Below are 19,362 nucleotides of genomic sequence, written 5' to 3'. Positions count from 1 at the left end.
CATTTTGCAGATTCTGCAAGGAGTGTGTAAACTTTTGACTTCAACTGTAATAGCTTCGGAGATAGGCTCTAAACTTCAATATGGCCTAATTTTAAGTCAACTTTTCTTCAGAATTCATTTCCATGTGATCAAAGACAAATATCAGTTTCTGTTTGACACAGACATGCTATACAAACCTCTGCGAAACATCATTTCTACACACGAAGTCACAATACACTCCCTGAAGGACAGGACACTCTACTGTGCCACCTCTCTCCACAGCGTCTGACAAATCAAAGCATGTCACATCAGTCCAAATCCCATCAGGAGCCAAAAACAGCATGGAATACATATTTAATCAGCTGATATGCGAGTGGCCTAAAGGGTTGTCCCAGTGACAAACTGCGGGCACAAGAGAGCTCGTTTATCTCATGCAGATCGAGGGAATTGAAAGAAACACTGAAGTCCATTACAGATCTTTTTTTCACCCCAGTCTGCCAGCCTTGTGACCTGACCTTGGGGAGTATTTCACAAATTAAAAGCAAATGAGATTAGACTGAATTCTTTGTTGCTGCAATGGAGTGTAACAGCGACAACTCAGTTTCTCAGCGACCTTGTTTCTAGTATGATTCTTGTTCATTTTCTCCATATGGTGTTAAGAAAATTTAGTAAGGAGTTTTAAGCCAACAAGCTTTTTTACTTAGTAACAAATTTCTGATTGGTCCATGATGATTGAGAATTTAGCGATAAAACAACAGTCTTAAACGTGTTAATTCTTTACAACAAGATTCTGTATATTAACATGAGGACAAACTATTTTACTTCATGCAAATAAAAACATCCATAATCCATAATATATCTTGTTTGTTAGACATTTTGGAGCTGGACATTTTGATTTCTACATTTCTTCTCCCCACAACCTGATTGCACTATTCTTAGGGTGTAAGAATAATCTTTCTCCATCTCAAAAGGATGTTTTCCCCATCATGAAATGATGCCGTTTTCCAGGTGCATTTCTTTTTTTACCATTGTCACCGAGCGTTTGCATGTGCTGTGTAATTATGGAAATGAGCTTTGGCAGGCCAACTCAGCTATGGCACGATCTGGACACCTCGTGAAATTGGAAATGAGTTAGCGTCGCTTGCCTGCCACCGATTTAGAAGATAGGAGTTCAGATTCAAAAGCATGCCAGAAAAGCGAGGGGAGATGCTTGTTGCGTTGTGCCGCACTGAAATACATTTGTGATTATGAAAAGGTCAAAGCTGTTAAATGTGAACTGTTTCTTCTGAACTGAAAGTTCACAAAGACAGCAATAAATTAAAATCGACCCCTTTTATTTGCTTATGTCCCTGGTCGTATTGTGCACAATGTACAATATTGTTAAAATATGTCCATAATTTCTCATCTTAAAGTATAACTTTATGTAACAAAAATACAGTGGCATTCCCATGGTACAGTGATCGCATCAGATGGCAACACAATGGTTTTGAATGTTTACCATATTAAAGTACCAGAGTATTTCCAAAGTATCATGGTGCAAGTACAGAAATATGGTTACCATGGTAAATGAGCAAAAACCATGACCCAAAAAATGACTTCATGGTGGTTGTCTTATGATACTAAACTTTAAGATTTAATACCCTTGAATACTGTGTTGTTACCTGAATGAGTCCCTTGTTTGTCCTGAACAGTTTAACTAGCTGTTCTTCGGGACAATCCTTCAGGTCCCACAAAATTCTTTGGTTTTTCAGCATTTTTGTGTATTTAAATTTCCAGCAATGACTATATGATTATGAGATCCATCTGAGGGACTGATGCTCCAGAAGGAAAAACCATGCATTAAGAGCCATTCTGTTCAAAAGTTTTCTCCCCTTGGCTCTTAATGCATTGTTTTTCCTTCTGGAGCATCAGTGAGCATTTGAACCTTCTGGAATAGCTGCATATGAGTCACTCAGTTGTCCTCAGTGTGAAAAGATGGATCTCAAAATCATACAGTCATTGTTGGAAAGGGTTCAAATGCACAAAATGGCTGGAAAATCAAAGAATTTGTGGGACCTGAAAGACTTTTCTGAAGAACAGCAAGCGGTTTACCTGTTCAGGCCAAAAACAAGGCCATGAACAACTATCACTAAACATAAAACACAGCTGTGGATCATTAAGGTCATTTTTATAAATTCAGCTATTATTGTCTCTTGTGGACTATATGTAAACATCTTTTATGTGAAATATCTTATTCAGGTCAGTACTAAATAAACAATAACATGCATTTTGTATGATCCCTCTTATTTTGCTAAAATAATTAACATTTTGCAGATTCTGACAGGGGGTGTGTGTAAAATTTTGACCTTAACGATAGATAGATAGATAGATAGATAGATAGATAGATAGATAGATAGATAGATAGATAGATAGATAGATATAATTACCATGTTATCACAAAAAAAATCATTATTTATGTCTAATTTTTTTTTTTTTTTTTAGTAGTAGTGCACTTTTCCATCTAAACATAACTTTAATGGATAAAACCAAGTCCTGTCATTCATCATTTACCACTTAATATTCCTTTTTACTAATATATCATAACAGACTATTTTCATTCAAATAACCAGTTTGGTTTTCATTAAGCTCTATCGTTCTTCACTGAGAAGATGGACTCATCCCCACAAAGAGGAGCAGGAGAAGGAGCTATTGATTTATTCTTCTAACTGTTATCCGTCCGCTGCACTCTGCGGGATGAGGAGATGTTAATTAAAGGGCTTTACTCCAACAGCAAGGGCAAGTCGGGTTCTCTCACTTTCTCTTTCATATTAACTTTTCATTTCGAGTCCGTTTCTTTAACCTGCACATCATTCGCCTTCAGCGCTTTCTCACAGAACTGAACCGTCCGAACAGGAATATGAATAAGACCCGGCTGCTCCCTCAGGAGACGTTTTGGCTGTTTTACTGGAAGACTGGGTACCAAACTAGGCTGTTTACTCACCTTTCATTGCTGCTATGAGACAAACGGGTGCTAATGACTCACAGGATGCTGGGTGTTCAACTCGGAGAAAGGAAATTTAAATTCGTCCCCTACCTTGGGCTGTGTGTGGAATAGTGTGTGTGCGCGCGCGCTTTTGTCCTTTAAAAGGAAACCGTAACTCCTCACAAACTGCTGACAAGCAGCTGTGTGTATGTGTGTGGAGGGTTGTTGTCATAGAGACAGCGCATTATTAAAGGCGTAGAAAAGCGATTATACTGGGGGAAAATATGCTTCAGGTTTCTGTTTTCGTGTTTAAATTATTAGCCTAAAAATGCATTTAAAGTTCTTTAGAATATTAGCGTTTTCTCCCCTAATGAAAACGTTATACACTTTAAAGGAATAGTTCACTCTAAAAATGAACCTTCTGTCATTAATTACTCACCCTCATGTCGTTTCAAACCCAAGACCTTTATTCATCTTCAGAACACAAATTAAGAGATTTTCGAGGAAATCTGAGAGCTTTCTGACCTTGCATATGGGTGTACTTTGTATATTTATTATGTATAGGCCTATATAAATACACACACACGTAAAAATATTTGTATGTATTGTATGTATGTAAATACTTGTATATAACATATTACATATAAATCTAACATTTTTCCTTAATACTGTTATAATGACGACGGAGATGAGGGTCCAAATGCAAGTTTTATTTACAGATCGTGGTAAAACAGGCAGGGTCAATTAAAACACCAGCAAACGGGAACATCCAGGGCAAGACGAAGCATAATCCAGTAGTACAGGTGAGGGTTGAAATCCAAATGAGCAGTCCAAAGTAACAACAGAAAACAAACAAAGAAACGAGGGAAAACTAAGACTAGACTAGGACTATGAAAACAAACAGGGAAACGACTAGGAAACTCAGAAACTAGGAAACAAGGCACGGAAAAACAGGGAAATCGCTTGGTAAAGTTAGCAAGAGCAAAACAATACTTCGCAGAGTGTGTTTGGTATGGCCTTCCTTAAATGGCTGACAGACAGGAAATAACCAACGAAGCAGCAGAGGGAGCAGTAACAGTCACAGAAAAGCAAAGGCTCCCTCTGCTGGCCTGGCGTAACAAATACGCACACGTATGTGTGTATTTATAATATATACACATAATAAATATACACAGAACACACAAACATACTATGCAAACAAACTTTAATTTTGATTTGATTAATCACAACTAATCGTTTTGCATCTCTAAATTGCAGCATATATGAAGTCTAATAAAAGCAGATTTATTTTACATGCACTGAATCTGAAAGCAAACATCTGTATTATTTAGTAGTGTTTTTCACCTAATACAGACATTAAATTTTGATTTCAGATGTCCAAATGTTTCAGAGTATGTCCAAATACAGAGTATTCGAAAAACAGTAGGCGAAAAGTACTCAGTATAAGGGGAGTATTTGTGAATGGCAGTGAAGCAACACAACTGACGCTATAGGTCACATGACCATATCAACATGCCGGATGTAGTATGTTCGCATTTCATTCATACTGCCCATATTCATTCTTTTTTTAAAACAGTTTTAAAGTAAGTTCAAACTCAAATGTATTAGCTACTCGGTATGTGATTTCAGACTCAGTAGCTGCGTTTCCATTACCGTTCAAATTGCGTAAATTGAAATTGCGAATTGAAAATACGCCTAATGGAAACATCAATTTTGCAAAATATATCCCATATATCGCAGAAACTTTTTACGCTTTGAAAAAGGAATATTCTGCAAAACTGCAATGGAAACAGCTTTTTCGCATTTAAATGTAACCTTGCATACATAAGTCACATGATCATTCTTTAATGTACTGCAGCCTCAAAAAACACCTCACACAATGCTTGAATAAGGGTAACCCCTTATTTACATACACTGCACAAGTTTGTGGAGCTGATCACGGCCACTCTAGTCAATGCTTGCATTTATACTAGGTGCGACGTTTCAGTTTCAGAAGGATCCCAGAAGCAGCTCTCTTACGATTAAAATTAATGGCTAGAACAGTGGCTGCGACATAGATAAACCTACCAACATCCATTGGCATGACTTATCACAAGAGGAAAAAAATGTTTTAGTCGCATAAAAGTGCTTAATGGAATTTCACAATTATATACATTTAGACATTTATAAAAGATTGTAAAAGTTGTGCGCAAATCTATAATGGAAACGAACCTACTTGCGCCATAGAGGCTGCCATTTTGAAGTCACTTGACCAATCAATTTCTGTGGAAAAAATCTTGACTAAGCTACCAAACTGATCCCTTTAGGTATTGTATTTCACACCATTGAAACCACAAATGTAGTCAGGTCCACATTATTGTGAGACCTTCACTGTGTATTTGTTTTTTTTTTTTTTTGTTAGGCTTCTTTAGAAAACCATGACCCTGTTAGCCAATCAGCCTCAAGTATTCACCCGTATCCTGGTAACCATGTGGAATGTTTCCCTGCATCCCGCTGTGTGGCCTTGCCACATCGCTGTGGATACGCACAAGCTCTCAGTGTCAGCCGCCTATTGTGATGCGTAATGCATTACCGGAACATTTAATTAACCTAATTTTGCAATGGATGCCTGTGACAGACAATTATGTCTTCAGAATGATGTATGCGTCTGATCATTAGCAAGAAATGCAAGCTTATTAAAAGGAAGAGTGTCCATGGTGGGAATATATTTCAGAAAGCTAAATGAAACCATAACGATAAGGCTTTTGTTTGTCTTACGTGAAAGAAAACTAAAATCAGGGGTTTATTTGGTTGGCTGGTTGATCCATTTCCATTAATCCAACAGTTTATCATTTCTGCCACTTGTTTTGCATCTGCGCTTGAATTTCAGTCACGGTCTGAGGTCTGTGACAAGCAAAGGGTGTGAAATAAACAGAAAAGTGAAGAGCTTTGCATCTCGAGAAGTTTTACTCCTCAGAGAGTCGTCACGCTTTGAAGCCACCAACATGAAAAGACTCCATTAGATGATGAAGAAAATGGATCAAACGTCTTTTTCTAAACTTAAAGCCTAATATTTCAATAGAAGACACCTTTAAATCACTCCTCAGTTTATTTATTCATTAAAAAAGCCATTTTCATTTCTCATTTAAGCTCGGCTTTGAGTTAATCTCTCTGAAACATGCCCACATCACATTTTCATGCCATTTAAGGACATTTTGCTTCATATTCTAGTTTTCAAAAGCTGTTTTACATACGAGTTAAAAAATAAAGGTTCTTTATTGACATCAATGGTTCTATGAAGAACCTTGAACATCCATGGAACCTTTAAAATTCAGATAAGGTTCTTTGTAGTCGAAAAAGTTTCTTTAGATTTTTAAAATGTTCTTCAAAATGGTTATTTTAGAACCTGAAAGGTTCTTGGCATCAGTGCAAAAACACCCTTTTGGAACCTTCATTTTAAGAGTGTATAGGGGATCTCAAAATAAGTTTTGGTTTCTTTCTTTTGATTTTACAATCTTAGAAATAAAGGTGCTTTAAAAGGTTCTTCATGGCAACTATTCTTAGTTCCATAACAAACCATTTAGTCAAAGGTTGTTTAAAGAACCATTTCTTTCTTACCTTTATATAATTTTAGAACCTTCTTTCGCCACAAAGAACCTTTTGTGAAATATACAGGTTCTTTAGAGGTTCTTTATGGAACCATTTAAACCAAAAGGGGTTCTTCTATGGCATTGTGAAGCACCTTTATTTTTAAGAGTGCAGAGTAAAATATGGCTTGTACATGTTCTTGACAGCTTTAGTAAGATTCACATGTAAGATAAGGAAAAGACACTACCGTCTAACTTCAAAGAACGTGCAAAGAAGATGAAAGGAAAATGTTAACAGGACTCAAGGGAATATTTGTCAATTTGCTCTGTTTCTAGCCATAACAAAGCTTGTCACTGACACTGTAGACATCGCAAACAATGAAATCAAGCACATCTGAGCTCTCGACACCTGTGAAAAGACCTAAATATTTACTGCAGGGGCTCCAGCTGCTCGGGCTGCGGTTGTTCCCTTAATTTGTTTTCATTTGAGTAATTTAAAACCCTTCTCTGTCGTCTACTCCATTTAACAGTCTACTAAATAATGGTTTTTGAGTATGTAACAGTAATTGCCTGTGTGATTATTTATTTATAAAGCTATCCTAAAAAAACAAAGGTATTAAGGGCACAAATGTTCAGTAGATATTAAGTAGAAATTGCACCCAACATTTAAACTAAGCTTAAAGCTATTTTTCAACTAAAAATACAATTTACTTACATACTTCTTGTTCTTGTAAGACATTCTGTTCTTCCGTGGAACACAAAAGGACATTTTTAGAAAACTATTTCTAGTCACTCTTTTAAAAAATAGGCATTGAGTGCTTTAAAAGTGTGATAAAAGTATCCTACAATTACTCCATGTGACTCGTTATTTATAAATATCCTCATGATAGCTTTCTGTGAGGAACAGACTGAAAATTCTCTCCTTGCACCTTAAAGCATTATTGTGAACAGGTGTTTTGCATCATTGCTGTTATTTGTATTGTGCAATTTAGCACAGCTGGATCGCTGTATCGACCAATCAGCATCCAGGACTGGATCTTCCCATTTTTTTCATAAAGGATCTAGCATTTGTTGCTGTGATTTGATGTGTTTGCTCTGCATTTATGTCTTCATTGACTCTTGTCATCATCCTTTTCTTCTTTAATTATGATCGTAATAAAACGGTCTTGATTTTATAGTGGCCATTCGACTTTCTGCAAGCTTGTAATTAATTTAGCAATTTAAATATAGTGTAAATTGATTTTCACAGTCAGCTCTATTGAAGTGCTTAGGGATGCAGAAAGCTGCTCGCAGACTGGGTGGAGGTCAGACACAAAGACTGCAATACTTACTGTACATCTCTCTCTCTCTCTCTCTTACACACACACACACACACACACACACACACACACACACACACACACACACACACACACACACACACACACACACACTAAAGGACACTCTTTAAATGCATGAAAACTCAAACAATCCTAGTTATACAATAAAGCATTCATAATATCTTAGGGGTTGGTGATATCCCTGCTGAAACAAAACAGCTAAAACCAGCTTAGGCTCATATGGTCATAGCTGGTCAGCAGGCTGGTTTTAGAAGGTTTTTGGCCACTATCCCAGCCTGACCAACCAGTCTTAGCTGGTCAGGCTGTGAGACCACCAGCTAAAAACAGCCTGGAATACCAGCTACTTCCAGCTTAAACCAGCTAAGACCAGCCAACCAGCCTAGGCTGTTTTAGCTGGTTATAGCTGGTCAGCTGGCTGGTTTAGAGGGATTTTGGCCACTTTCCCAGCCTGACCAACCAGTCTTAGCTGGTCAGGCTGTGAGACCACCAGCTAAAACCAGTCTGGGATACCAGCTACTTCCAGCTTAAACCAGCTAAGACCAGCCAACCAGCCTAAGCTGGTTTTAGCTGGTCAGCAGGCTGGTTTTAGAGGGTTTTTGGCCCACTTTCCCAGCCTGACCAACCAAGTCTTAGCTGGTCAGGCTGTGAGACCACCAGCTAAAACCAGCCTGGAATACCAGCTACTTCCAGCTTAAACCAGCTAAGACCAGCCAACCAGCCTAGGCTGTTTTAGCTGGTTATAGCTGGTCAGCTGGCTGGTTTAGAGGGATTTTGGCCACTTTCCCAGCCTGACCAACCAGTCTTAGCTGGTCAGGCTGTGAGACCACCAGCTAAAACCAGTCTGGGATACCAGCTACTTCCAGCTTAAACCAGCTAAGACCAGCCAACCAGCCTAGGCTGTTTTAGCTGGTCATAGCTGGTCAGCAGGCTGGTTTTAGAGGGATTTTGGCCACTTTCCCAGCCTGACCAACCAGTCTTAGCTGGTCAGGCTGTGAGACCACCAGCTAAAACCAGCCTGGAATACCAGCTACTTCCAGCTTAAACCAGCTAAGACCAGCCAACCAGCCTAGGCTGTTTTAGCTGGTCATAGCTGGTCAGCAGGCTGGTTTTAGAGGGATTTTGGCCACTTTCCCAGCCTGACCAACCAGTCTTAGCTGGTCAGGCTGTGAGACCACCAGCTAAAACCAGTCTGGGATACCAGCTACTTCCAGCTCAAACCAGCTAAGACCAGCCAACCAGCCTAAGCTGGTTTTAGCTGGTCATAGCTGGTCAGCAGGCTGGTTTTAGAGGGTTTTTGGCCCACTTTCCCAGCCTGACCAACCAGTCTTAGCTGGTCAGGCTGTGAGGCCACCAGCTAAAACCAGCCTGGGATACCAGCGACTTCCAGCTTAAACCAGCTAAGACCAGCAAAAAAAGTGGTCAAAATTAAGAGAGAACTTTCAAATCTAACAACAACGCTCTTTAAATTTACAGCTGCTTTATTGAATCCACGGGAACAACATGGGACAGCATGTTTCATTTGTTTTCTTGCTAAACATTTGGCTGCAACTAAGACAACGTGTGAATTATACATTTTCAAACAGTTACTCTCAAAGAGCTAGCACAAAAAAACAAGTTATGAATGTGACAAAAAATGTAAATCACAGAATATATATATATTTAAATACATACATACATTCACTTTTTCCCTACATGCTGTTTCAAAAAACAGCACAAAATCTCCTTGACACATACAGGACATAAAAGAAATGATTATTTTTTTAAAACAAACAAACAAACAAAAAATCTTGACAAGAACATAAAAGTCTGAAAATGAAAAAATGTAGGTACAAAAACAAATGATACTCATAAATAAAACCATGCTATGATCTGTTCATTTATTCTTCTGACTGCATTTGTTGAATGAATGAGTCACAATTGAAACTAAAGCAACACTGCAATTTAATACCTAGTACATGGTGCAATATCTGGTCACACAAATGCAAGCTTCGCAAATTTTGCAAAAGCTCGAAGGGACAAAACACGGCCCACAGTCTGAACTTACCGTGTCATTAACAAACCATATTCTCCTTTCTCTCATGTAACAACTTCGTAGTGTTTCACGTTTCTAGTAAGACTAATCCGTCGTCTTGTGCAAAGCAACCGAAGCGACAAATCAGTGGGATAAAATCACAAATGTGGAAGGCTTGAGCGTTTGGCAACGAAATACAGAACGTCCAGACCAAGACAAACATGGATAAATGTGAAGTCACAAAATAGACCTTCGCTTTCAGTAATGAACAAAGATGCAGTTTTTTCTGAAAAAAATCGTTCTTGAAAAAACGCCAAAGTGATTGTAAAAATTTCCTTTGTGCCATCCAGGTATAAAAAATATAGATATCGCAAAGAAGAAAACTGATAAAAATGCCTTCGGAAATCTCGAAAAATAGCTACACTTAAAACACTCTGTGTATTGGCTTTATTGGCTTTCCGCATGCCCTTATATGGACGTGGGCGGGAACAGGAAGTCCTTGCGGCTATTGGATTGAGGTAAACTCACAGCTGACGGCGACGTAGAAAAGTGTACATCCGTTAAAAGTTCAGCACAGTCTTCTGAGGTGATGTCGAAACGGAATTGTGAGGAGGCGGAGCTAAATGGCGAAGTCATCATGAGGGGCGGGGCTAAAGGCGGAGCTTCGAAGCAAGTCGAGGCAATTGACAAGGATAAGGGTGCCGGTGAGGTGTTTCCAGCGTTTGGTGATTGGATTCTTCATCCGGTCCAGGCCCATGTGCAGTTCGTGGATGACGTCACGATAACTGTCGCCGATCTGAGCCGCCCACGTCAACAGGAAGTCATAGGCTGGTTTCCACATGGCCTGAAATTATTAGATAAATGGAGATTTTATCATCTGATCGAATTCACAAAAGTGAACTGTACTCTTCTAGACTGAAAAAGAAGGTTTTAAGTCCTCACCTCACTGTCTACCATCCCGGTTTTGTCCCTGTGTGGAGCCTCGTAGGCCTCCATTTGTTGCTTGGATACGTGGGCGAGTTTGTCGGCGAGATCCCTCCAGCGAGGCGCCACTTCCACTGCCGTCGTCAGCAAGACGAAGTCCATTATAAGTCGGGCCACCAAACCCTGACAATCGATCTTCAAAAGAGCCTGAGTAAGAGATAAAAATATTAGGTTAATATCCCAGAATCATGGTTATTGATGCTGTAGAAGGATTTAAATCATCTATAAAGTAACAAAACTGTACAAAAGTTGAAATACTGCACTGCAATTTCACTAAATGTGGTCACGCTTGACCTTAAACGTTTGCGTTCTTCTAATTTATAATAATTCACAAGCAACACCATTAATATTACTGCTGCCCTCTGGCCCTGCGTAAAATGTTCATTATATTTCATAATGACTCTATTACAGAGTTTCATTATAAGCTTTATTAGTATATTGCTAGTTTCTATAGGGTGATATTTTGACTGGGGAGCTTTCTAGCACCATAATACACAATGTTTTGACTCAAACAGGCCTGATTAGGTTATTTCCCATGGAACTGTAAACATATGTGAATTACTACATAAAGTGATGTCGTTTTTACACTTATGTCAGACTTGCCATTCATTTATTATGAATAATTGTACATTATGTAATTCAAATTCACAATTATTTTTAATGTATTAAATATAAAAAAAAGGATTCTGTGATGAATAGAAGGTTCAGAAGAAATCTTTTGTAACGTTCTAAATGTCTTTTGATCTGTCACTTTTGATCAATTTAATATGGAAGCCTGTTTTCACCAATGAAAAAAAGGTAATTGCGATATTTTATTATCTCCTCACTTGTTTACATCTGGTAATTCTGAGAAATAAAGATGCAAATTCTGAGAAATAAAGTCAGCATTGCGAGATATAAACTTGCAATTCTGAGAAATAGTCGTAAATTCTGAGAAATAAAGTCACAACTCACAATTCTAAAAAAAAATAAAGATGGTAATTCCGAGAAATAAAGTCAGAACTGTGAGATATATACTGAGAAATAAAGTCAGAAATTATATAAACTCGCAATTCTGAGAAATAAAGTTGCAAATTCTGAGAAATAAAGTCAGAAATGTGAGAGAAACTCGCAATTCTTAGATATAAGGTTGCAATTTTTTGAGAAATAAAGTCAGAAATGTGAGATATAAACTCACAATTCTGAGAAATAAAGTTGCAAATTCTGAGAAATAAAGTCAGAAATGTAAGAGAAACTTGCAATTCTGAGAAATAAAGTCGTAAATTCTGAGAAATAAAGTCAGAAATGTGAGAGAAACTCGCAATTCTGAGAAATAAAGTCACAACTCGCAATTCTAAAAAATATAAAGATGGCAATTCCGAGAAATAAAGTCAGAACTGTGAGATATATACTGAGAAATAAAGTCAGAAATTACATAAACTCGCAATTCTGAGAAAAAGTCCTAAATTCTGAAAAATAAATTTGCAAACTCACAATTTTGCAGAAATAAAATATGAAAATTCTGAGAAATAAAGCCAGAATTGCGAGATATAAACTCGCAATTCCAAGAAATAGTCGCAAATTTGGAGAAATAAATTCAGAATTGCGAGATATAACCTCACAATTCTGAGAAAAAATGTTGCAAATTCTGAGAAAGTCAAAATTGCGAGACATAAACTTGCAATTCTGAGAAATAAAGTCAGAAATGTGAGAGAAACTCGCCATTCTTAGAAATAAAGTTGCAATTTCTGAGAAATAAAGTCAGAAATGTGAGATATAAACTCACAATTCTGAGAAATAAAGTTGCAAATTCTGAGAAATAAAGTCAGAAATGTGGGAGAAACTCGCAATTCTGAGAAATAAAGTCGCAAATAAGGTCGCAAATTCTGAGAAAGTCAAAATTGCGAGATATAAACGTACAATTCTGAGAAATAAAGTCAGATTTGCAAGATATAAACTCGCAATTCTAAGAAATAAAGTCGAAAATTCTGAGAAAATTAAGTTTTTGAAAGTTATAAACTCACAAGTTTAAATCTCGCAATTCTGACTTTATATCATGCAATTGCAAGTTAAGTCAGAATTGTAAGCTATAAACTTGCAATTCTCTTAACATTTTAGACTATAACTTGCAATTGCGAGTTTATAACTGACAATTAAGAAAAAGTCAGAATTTCGAGAAAAAGAATTGAGAGAAAAAAACAAACAAAAAAACAAATAAGTTTTCATCTTGCAATTCTGACTTTATTACTCACAATTGCGAGTTTATATCCTGCAATTCTGACTTTAAAACTTACACTTGTGAGTTTATATCATGCAATTCAAAGAAAAGCCACAATTCTGACTTTGTTTTTCCTTACAGTTTACAGCTTGCAATATGAGAAAAAACAAAACAAAAAAACAGAATTGTGAGAAGTTTTAAACAGCATTATTCGCTTTAGTTTCCTGTATAAACAAAAAATATATTACTTTTATTCATGTTTTATAATGTTTATTACTATATATATAAATTATTTTTTCTATATAAACAGTATAATGTGACACTAAGGACCACATATATTCATACAAAACAGCTTAAATTAAACAGCCAATAATAACAATCCCACACATACGCACACAAACCTCTCAGTACGCACACTAGAAAATGAGCTAACCTCCCACAGGAGTGAAATCTGATTGATGTCAAGTCAAATGTGTTTTAAAATAAATGTCCAGGTGTGCAAGGAGAACAACAATACACCCAGTCATAAAGCAAAAATGGATTAGGTACGTAAAAAAATGCAAGGTCAGGAATTTGTGGTCTTTGCTCTGCGGCCTCCACGGATGAGTGACTAAACCCTTTAAAGGACCCGACCGACCCGGTTTCCTGCCACACACACAAACACAGCCATGTTTGGAATGAGAAGGGACCCCTGGGGTCTGGAAAAATGGAACGGTAATCCCCATTCTCCTTCATGCTTGATGCCGAAGCAGGGAAAAGAGAGGAAAGAAAAGCACAACTAGAGCCACGGGAGAACTTCAGCCATGATGATAAGATGGATACAATCACGAGAACAGTCTCCCCGTTGGGTAAATAAAGTCAATGACTTCCTTTTCATTGCATTATGAGATACTGTACACGTATAAATGAGACGAGGGAAGGGGAAACTTCCGGAAAAAGGGAGCATCGCTTCAAAAGCGTGATAAAGCTGTGAGGTGACTTCTGATTAATTCCCCTGCAGCACTGAGGATTCTTTTGTTTAAGGAACGCATAAATATTCTTTACCGCAAGCACTGAATGCTTCTGTAAATCTAAACCTAAATGACAGGCACTTTAGTCTGAGGAAAAAAAGTCAGGAAAATGCCAACAGAAGCACTCAATGCTGCAAAAAACAGGATTTATAAAGTTTTATAAAGCAAATCTATATAAGAAAAATATATATATATATTCTAAAAATAAAGTTGGTTATTCTGAGAAATAAAGTCACACATTTTGAGATATAAAGTCGCAAAATCTCAGCAAATAAGTCGTAAATTCTGAGAAATAAAGTCATAAATTCTAAGAAATAAAGTTATAAATTCTAAGAAACAGTCACAAATTCTGAGAAATAAAGTAGCAAATTCTGAGAAATAAAGTCATAAATTCTAAGAAATAAAGTTACAAATTCTAAGAAACAGGTCACAAATTCTGAGCAATAAAGTCGCAAATTCTGAGAAATAAAGTCATAAATTCTAAGAAATAAAGTTACAAATTCTAAGAAACAGTCACAAATTCTGAGAAATAAACTCGCAAATTCTGAAAAAAAGTCGCAAATTCTGAGAAATAAAGACGTAAATTGTAAGAAAAAAGTCTCAAATTCTGTTAAATAAAGTTGTTAATTCTGAAAAAAAGTCGCACATTCTAAGAAAAAAGTCACAAATTCTGAGAAAAAGTCGCAAATTCTGAGAAATAAAGTTGCAAATTCTGAGAAATAAAGTTGCAAATTCTGAGAAATAAAGTTGTTAATTCTGAGAAATGAAGTCATAAATTCTAAGAAATAAAGTCACAATTTCTGAGAAATAAAGTTGCAAATTCAGCTAAATAAAGTCGCAAATTCTGAGAAATAAAGTCGCAAATTCTGAGAAATAAAGTTGCAAATTCTGAGGAATAAAAAATACTTCTAAGAAATAGTCACAAATTCTAAGAAACAAAGTCGCAAATTCTGAGAAAAAGTCGCAAATTCTGAGAAATAAAGTTGCAAATTCTGAGAAATAGTCGTAATTTCTTAGAATTTGCAACTTTATTTCTCAGAATTGAGTATATATCTCGCAATTGACAATTTTTTCAGAATATGTGACTTTATTTTCTGAGAAATAAAGTCGCAAATTCTGAGAAATAAAGTCACATATTCTGAAAAAATTGTCAATTGCGAGATATATACTCAATTCTGAGAAATAGTTGCAAATTCTAAGAAATAAAGCTGCAAATTCTAAGAAATAAAGTTGCAAATTCTGAGAAATAAAGTTGTTAATTCTGAGAAATTAAGTTGCAAATTCTGAGAAATAGTCGCAAATTCTAAGAAATAAAGTAGCAAATTCTGAGAAATAAAGTTGCAAATTCTGAGAAATGAAGTCACACATATTGAGAAATAGTCGCAAATTCTGAAAAAAGTCAAAATTGCAAGATATGTATGACTATATGTAAATAGTCATTAACTCACAATTCTGAGAAATAAAGTCGCAAATTCTAAGAAATAAAGTCATAAATTCTAAGAAATAAAGTTACAAATTCTAAGAAACAGTCACAAATTCTGAGAAATAAACTCGCAAATTCTGAAAAAAAGTCGCAAATTCTGAGAAATAAAGACGCAAATTGTAAGAAAAAAAGTCGCAAATTCTAAGAAATAAAGTCGCAAATTCTGAGAAAAAGTTGCAAATTCTGAGAAACAGTTGCAAATTCTGAGAAATAAAGTTGTTAATTCTGAGAAATGAAGTCGCAAATTTTGAGAAATAAATTCGCAATTTCTGAGATATAAATCACAAATTCTGAGAAATAAAGACGCAAATTGTGAGAAATAAAGTTGCTAATTCTAAGAAATAAAGTCGCAAATTCTGCTAAATAAAGTTGTTAATTCTGAAAAAAAGTCGCAAATTCTAAGAAAAAAAGTCACAAATTCTGAGAAAAAGTCGTAAATTCTGAGAAATGAAGTTGTTCATTCTGAGAAATGAAGTCGCAAATTTTGAGAAATAAAGTCGCAATTTCTGAGATATAAATAGCAAATCCTGAGAAATAAAGTTGCAAATTCTGAGAAATAAAGTCACAATTTCTGAGAAAAAAAGTCGCAAATTCTGAGAAATAAAGTCGCAAATTCTGAGAAATAAAGTCACAAATTCAGCTAAATAAAGTCGCAAATTCTGAAAAAAAAAGTCGCAAATTCTGAGAAATAAAGTAGCAAATTCTGAGAAATAAAGTTGCAAATTCTGAGAAAAAAGTCACAAATTCTAAGAAATAAAGTCGCAAATTCTGAGAAAAAGTCGCAAACTCTGAGAAATAAAGTCGCAAATTCTGAGAAATAGTTGCATATTCTGAAAAAAATAGTCAATTGCGAGATATATACTCACAATTCTGAGAAAGTTGCAAATTCTGAGAAATAGTCGTTATTTCTTAGAAATAACGACTATTTCTTAGAAATAACGACTATTTCTCAGAATTTGCAACTTTATATCTTGCAATTGACTCATTATTTTCTGAGAAATAAAGTCGTTAATTCTGAGAAATTAAGTTGCAAATTCTGAGAAATAGTCGCAAATTCTAAGAAATAAAGTAGCAAATTCTGAGAAATAAAGTCGCAAATTCTGAGAAATGAAGTCACACGTATTGAGAAATAGTAATTCTGAAAAAGTCAAAATTGCAAGATATGTATGACTATATGTAAATAGTCATTAACTCACAATTCTGAGAAATAAAGTCGCAAATTCTGAGAAATAGTCGTTAACTCACAATTCGGAGAAATAAAGTCGCAAATTCTGAGAAAGTTGTTAATTCTGAGAAATAAAGTCAGAACTGTGAGATATAAACTCAGAAATCTGAGAAATAAAGTCGTTAACTCTGAGAAATAGTCGCACATTTTGAGACAAAGTTACAAATTCTGAGAAATACTCATTAATTCTGAGAAATAAAGTCAGAATTGAGAGTTATACAAATAAATGTGCAAATTACGAATAATTGTATATTTTTGTTTATATCGTTAATATACCAAAATACTATTTAATTTAGTATATTTTAATAATTTACATTTTATGAAGGCATTCATATAGTCAACGGTTATATACATATTCTCTTGTGATGGCAGCTGCATATTTACTGTGACAGTATCTGTCACCACAGGATGCAAACAGTCTTTTGTATGAATGCAAAAGCAATTTCCATCTATTCCTTTTATTCCTCAGCTTTTCTCAATCTTTCTTTCTCTATCTCTCTTTCAGCACGCTTTAATTTGATTGTGGGCCAGTCTCTGCCTGATCTTCCAGGCCCTCGCTGCGTTCTCGGCCGAGAGAAGACTCTTGTTGAAAGCACCCAAGAGGTCTGCTGAGTCCTGATATTTGGGATGAGATGGCAAAATGTCATAGTCATTAGAGGGAAAAAATACGTTCAGCCGAACAGCCCTGGGTAATTTTCTTTCTCGCCAAATGGCTTTGTAATTTATTATTGTTGGAAGTCTCACCTCGCATAAATGTTTGCAAGAAATGTACAGCATTGCATTACTGCTCCCAACAACTCCTCCAGCTAACCTTTAATCAATGAGTGATGAGTCTTTCAGATAATTACTTGCAAAGATCTCAAATATCCATTTGTATTTATGTAACCTCTATAACGTATATTGTAAACCTTTCTAAACAGATTGCTTCAAATGTAGGACTGTAAATTTTTGATTCGCTAAATAGCAATGTCATTCACCAGGAATCAGAACAAATGGACCACACAATATTTTATGTTTTGATTCACTAAAAATAATGGTTTATTAGAATAATTTGTTCTGGAATCAGACTACATGGGTAGCGCTGTATGCTTCTTTAGATTAGATTAGAATCATTCATTCAGAAATCAGACTAGACTGGTTGTCCTGTGTATTTTTTCCCCCCAATTTGTTAGGGAATTTGACTACACCGGTCACGCTTTATGTCTTTGATTCGCTAAAAAGAATCAATTTAAAAGAGTTATTACTTTAGGAATTGGACCATCCCAGTTGCGCTTATGAGGACTACATCATTTACACTATATGGTATGTATTAAATCACTAAAAAGATCTGGTTCAAAAGAATCCCTGGCTTCTAATTCATTAAAAAAGAAAAAAGAAAAAATCTGTTTATGGGACTAAACTTTTTGTTTTTGCTAAAAGAACTGGTTAATAAGAATCACTTATACAGGAATCAGACTACACTGCTCGTGCTTTGATTCACTAAAAACTGTTTCATAAGAGTCAATGAGTACGTTTACATGGACAACAATACTCCGATTTTAACGCGATTAAGACAATACTCTGATTAAGAAGCAACCATGTAAACTGACATTTTTGATTAATTTAATCCGACTAAAGTCATAATCGGAGTAAACACAAATCGAATTAAGACAGGTGGAGTATTCCTATTTTAGTCGCATTATGGAAGACATGTACACACCTTAATCACACTATTCCCCTTGCGTAGGACTTTTCACCAGAGGATACACACTAATGCTGCGTTCCAGACAGGTTTTTGAGCTCGTAAATCACGTCTTCAAACCACGACTCAGGACTTTGTAGCACTTTCACGGGTAGAAGTTTGGAAAAACACGGGTTTCCTGGAACGCGGCATAACGCTCTCAGTTGGTTGCACGTGCATATGCTTTGGTTTCATTTTTATTTATTAATTTTTTTGCTACAACATGGGATTAATCAATGCTCATTGCTGATAAATAGTTTGTCTGTTATCATAATTTATAGTTTTATGGAAACGTATTTAACATTCAACCCGTTCTTTTTCATTATAGGCTATTATTTGTGATTTTAATTTTGTGAACGGGATTTCCGCTATTGGAACGTCTTAGGATGCTTTTCACTTTTACGAATTCATGATCTTTTGCTTACATATAGGCTACACCTATCAATTTTAAGATTAAAACAAATTCTTAAAAGATGGATTAGTTATTTTTAATTAAACAGCATAACAACAATCAAATAAAACTAGCTTATATAGCATTTATTAACAAAAACTAATAAGACGAGGCATGGACTCCATCACATGCTGTGTTAGGTATATGCCGACTAAACCATTTATTACAGGGCGCGCAATCAAATTAATTAATAAAAAATAAATAAATAAAAGAAAGCCTCCAAGGCGTAATGTGACGTAAACGGCAAAGATAACAGGGTTTTCAAAATGAAAACAAACAAAAAAAGTCAAACTAAACTGGCTTTCGGTGACTGTGCTTGCGTGTGATTTTTTTCCTAAAAACTGTCTGGCTCTGAAACGCTCGCTGTATGCAGCAGACGCTTTGGAGCAGCACAGCATGCACAAAAATGTGTTGCATATGTCCAGAGCCACTTC

General features: G+C 35.8%; 1 protein-coding gene across 2 annotated transcripts in view; it reads right to left on the bottom strand.

The window, feature by feature from the left end:
• Window positions 1-9,307: 9,307 nt before the first annotated feature.
• The window catches only part of sh3bp4a (SH3-domain binding protein 4a), a 48,219-nt gene continuing 38,164 nt past the window's right edge, over window positions 9,308-19,362 (bottom strand). For both annotated transcript variants that reach the window (XM_073843993.1, XM_073843992.1), the window contains exons 4-5: window positions 10,801-10,989; window positions 9,308-10,702 (exon numbers count right to left, since the gene is read on the bottom strand). In XM_073843993.1, the coding sequence (XP_073700094.1) occupies window positions 10,478-10,702; window positions 10,801-10,989 (414 nt within the window). In that variant the 3' untranslated portion in view covers window positions 9,308-10,477. The remainder of the gene's footprint in view (window positions 10,703-10,800; window positions 10,990-19,362) is intronic.

The sequence above is a fragment of the Garra rufa genome, chromosome 7, assembly GCF_049309525.1.
Source record: "Garra rufa chromosome 7, GarRuf1.0, whole genome shotgun sequence".
Classification (NCBI taxonomy): domain Eukaryota; kingdom Metazoa; phylum Chordata; class Actinopteri; order Cypriniformes; family Cyprinidae; genus Garra; species Garra rufa.
Note: the sequence above shows the minus strand (reverse complement) of the source record. Positions and strands in the feature narration are given on the sequence as shown.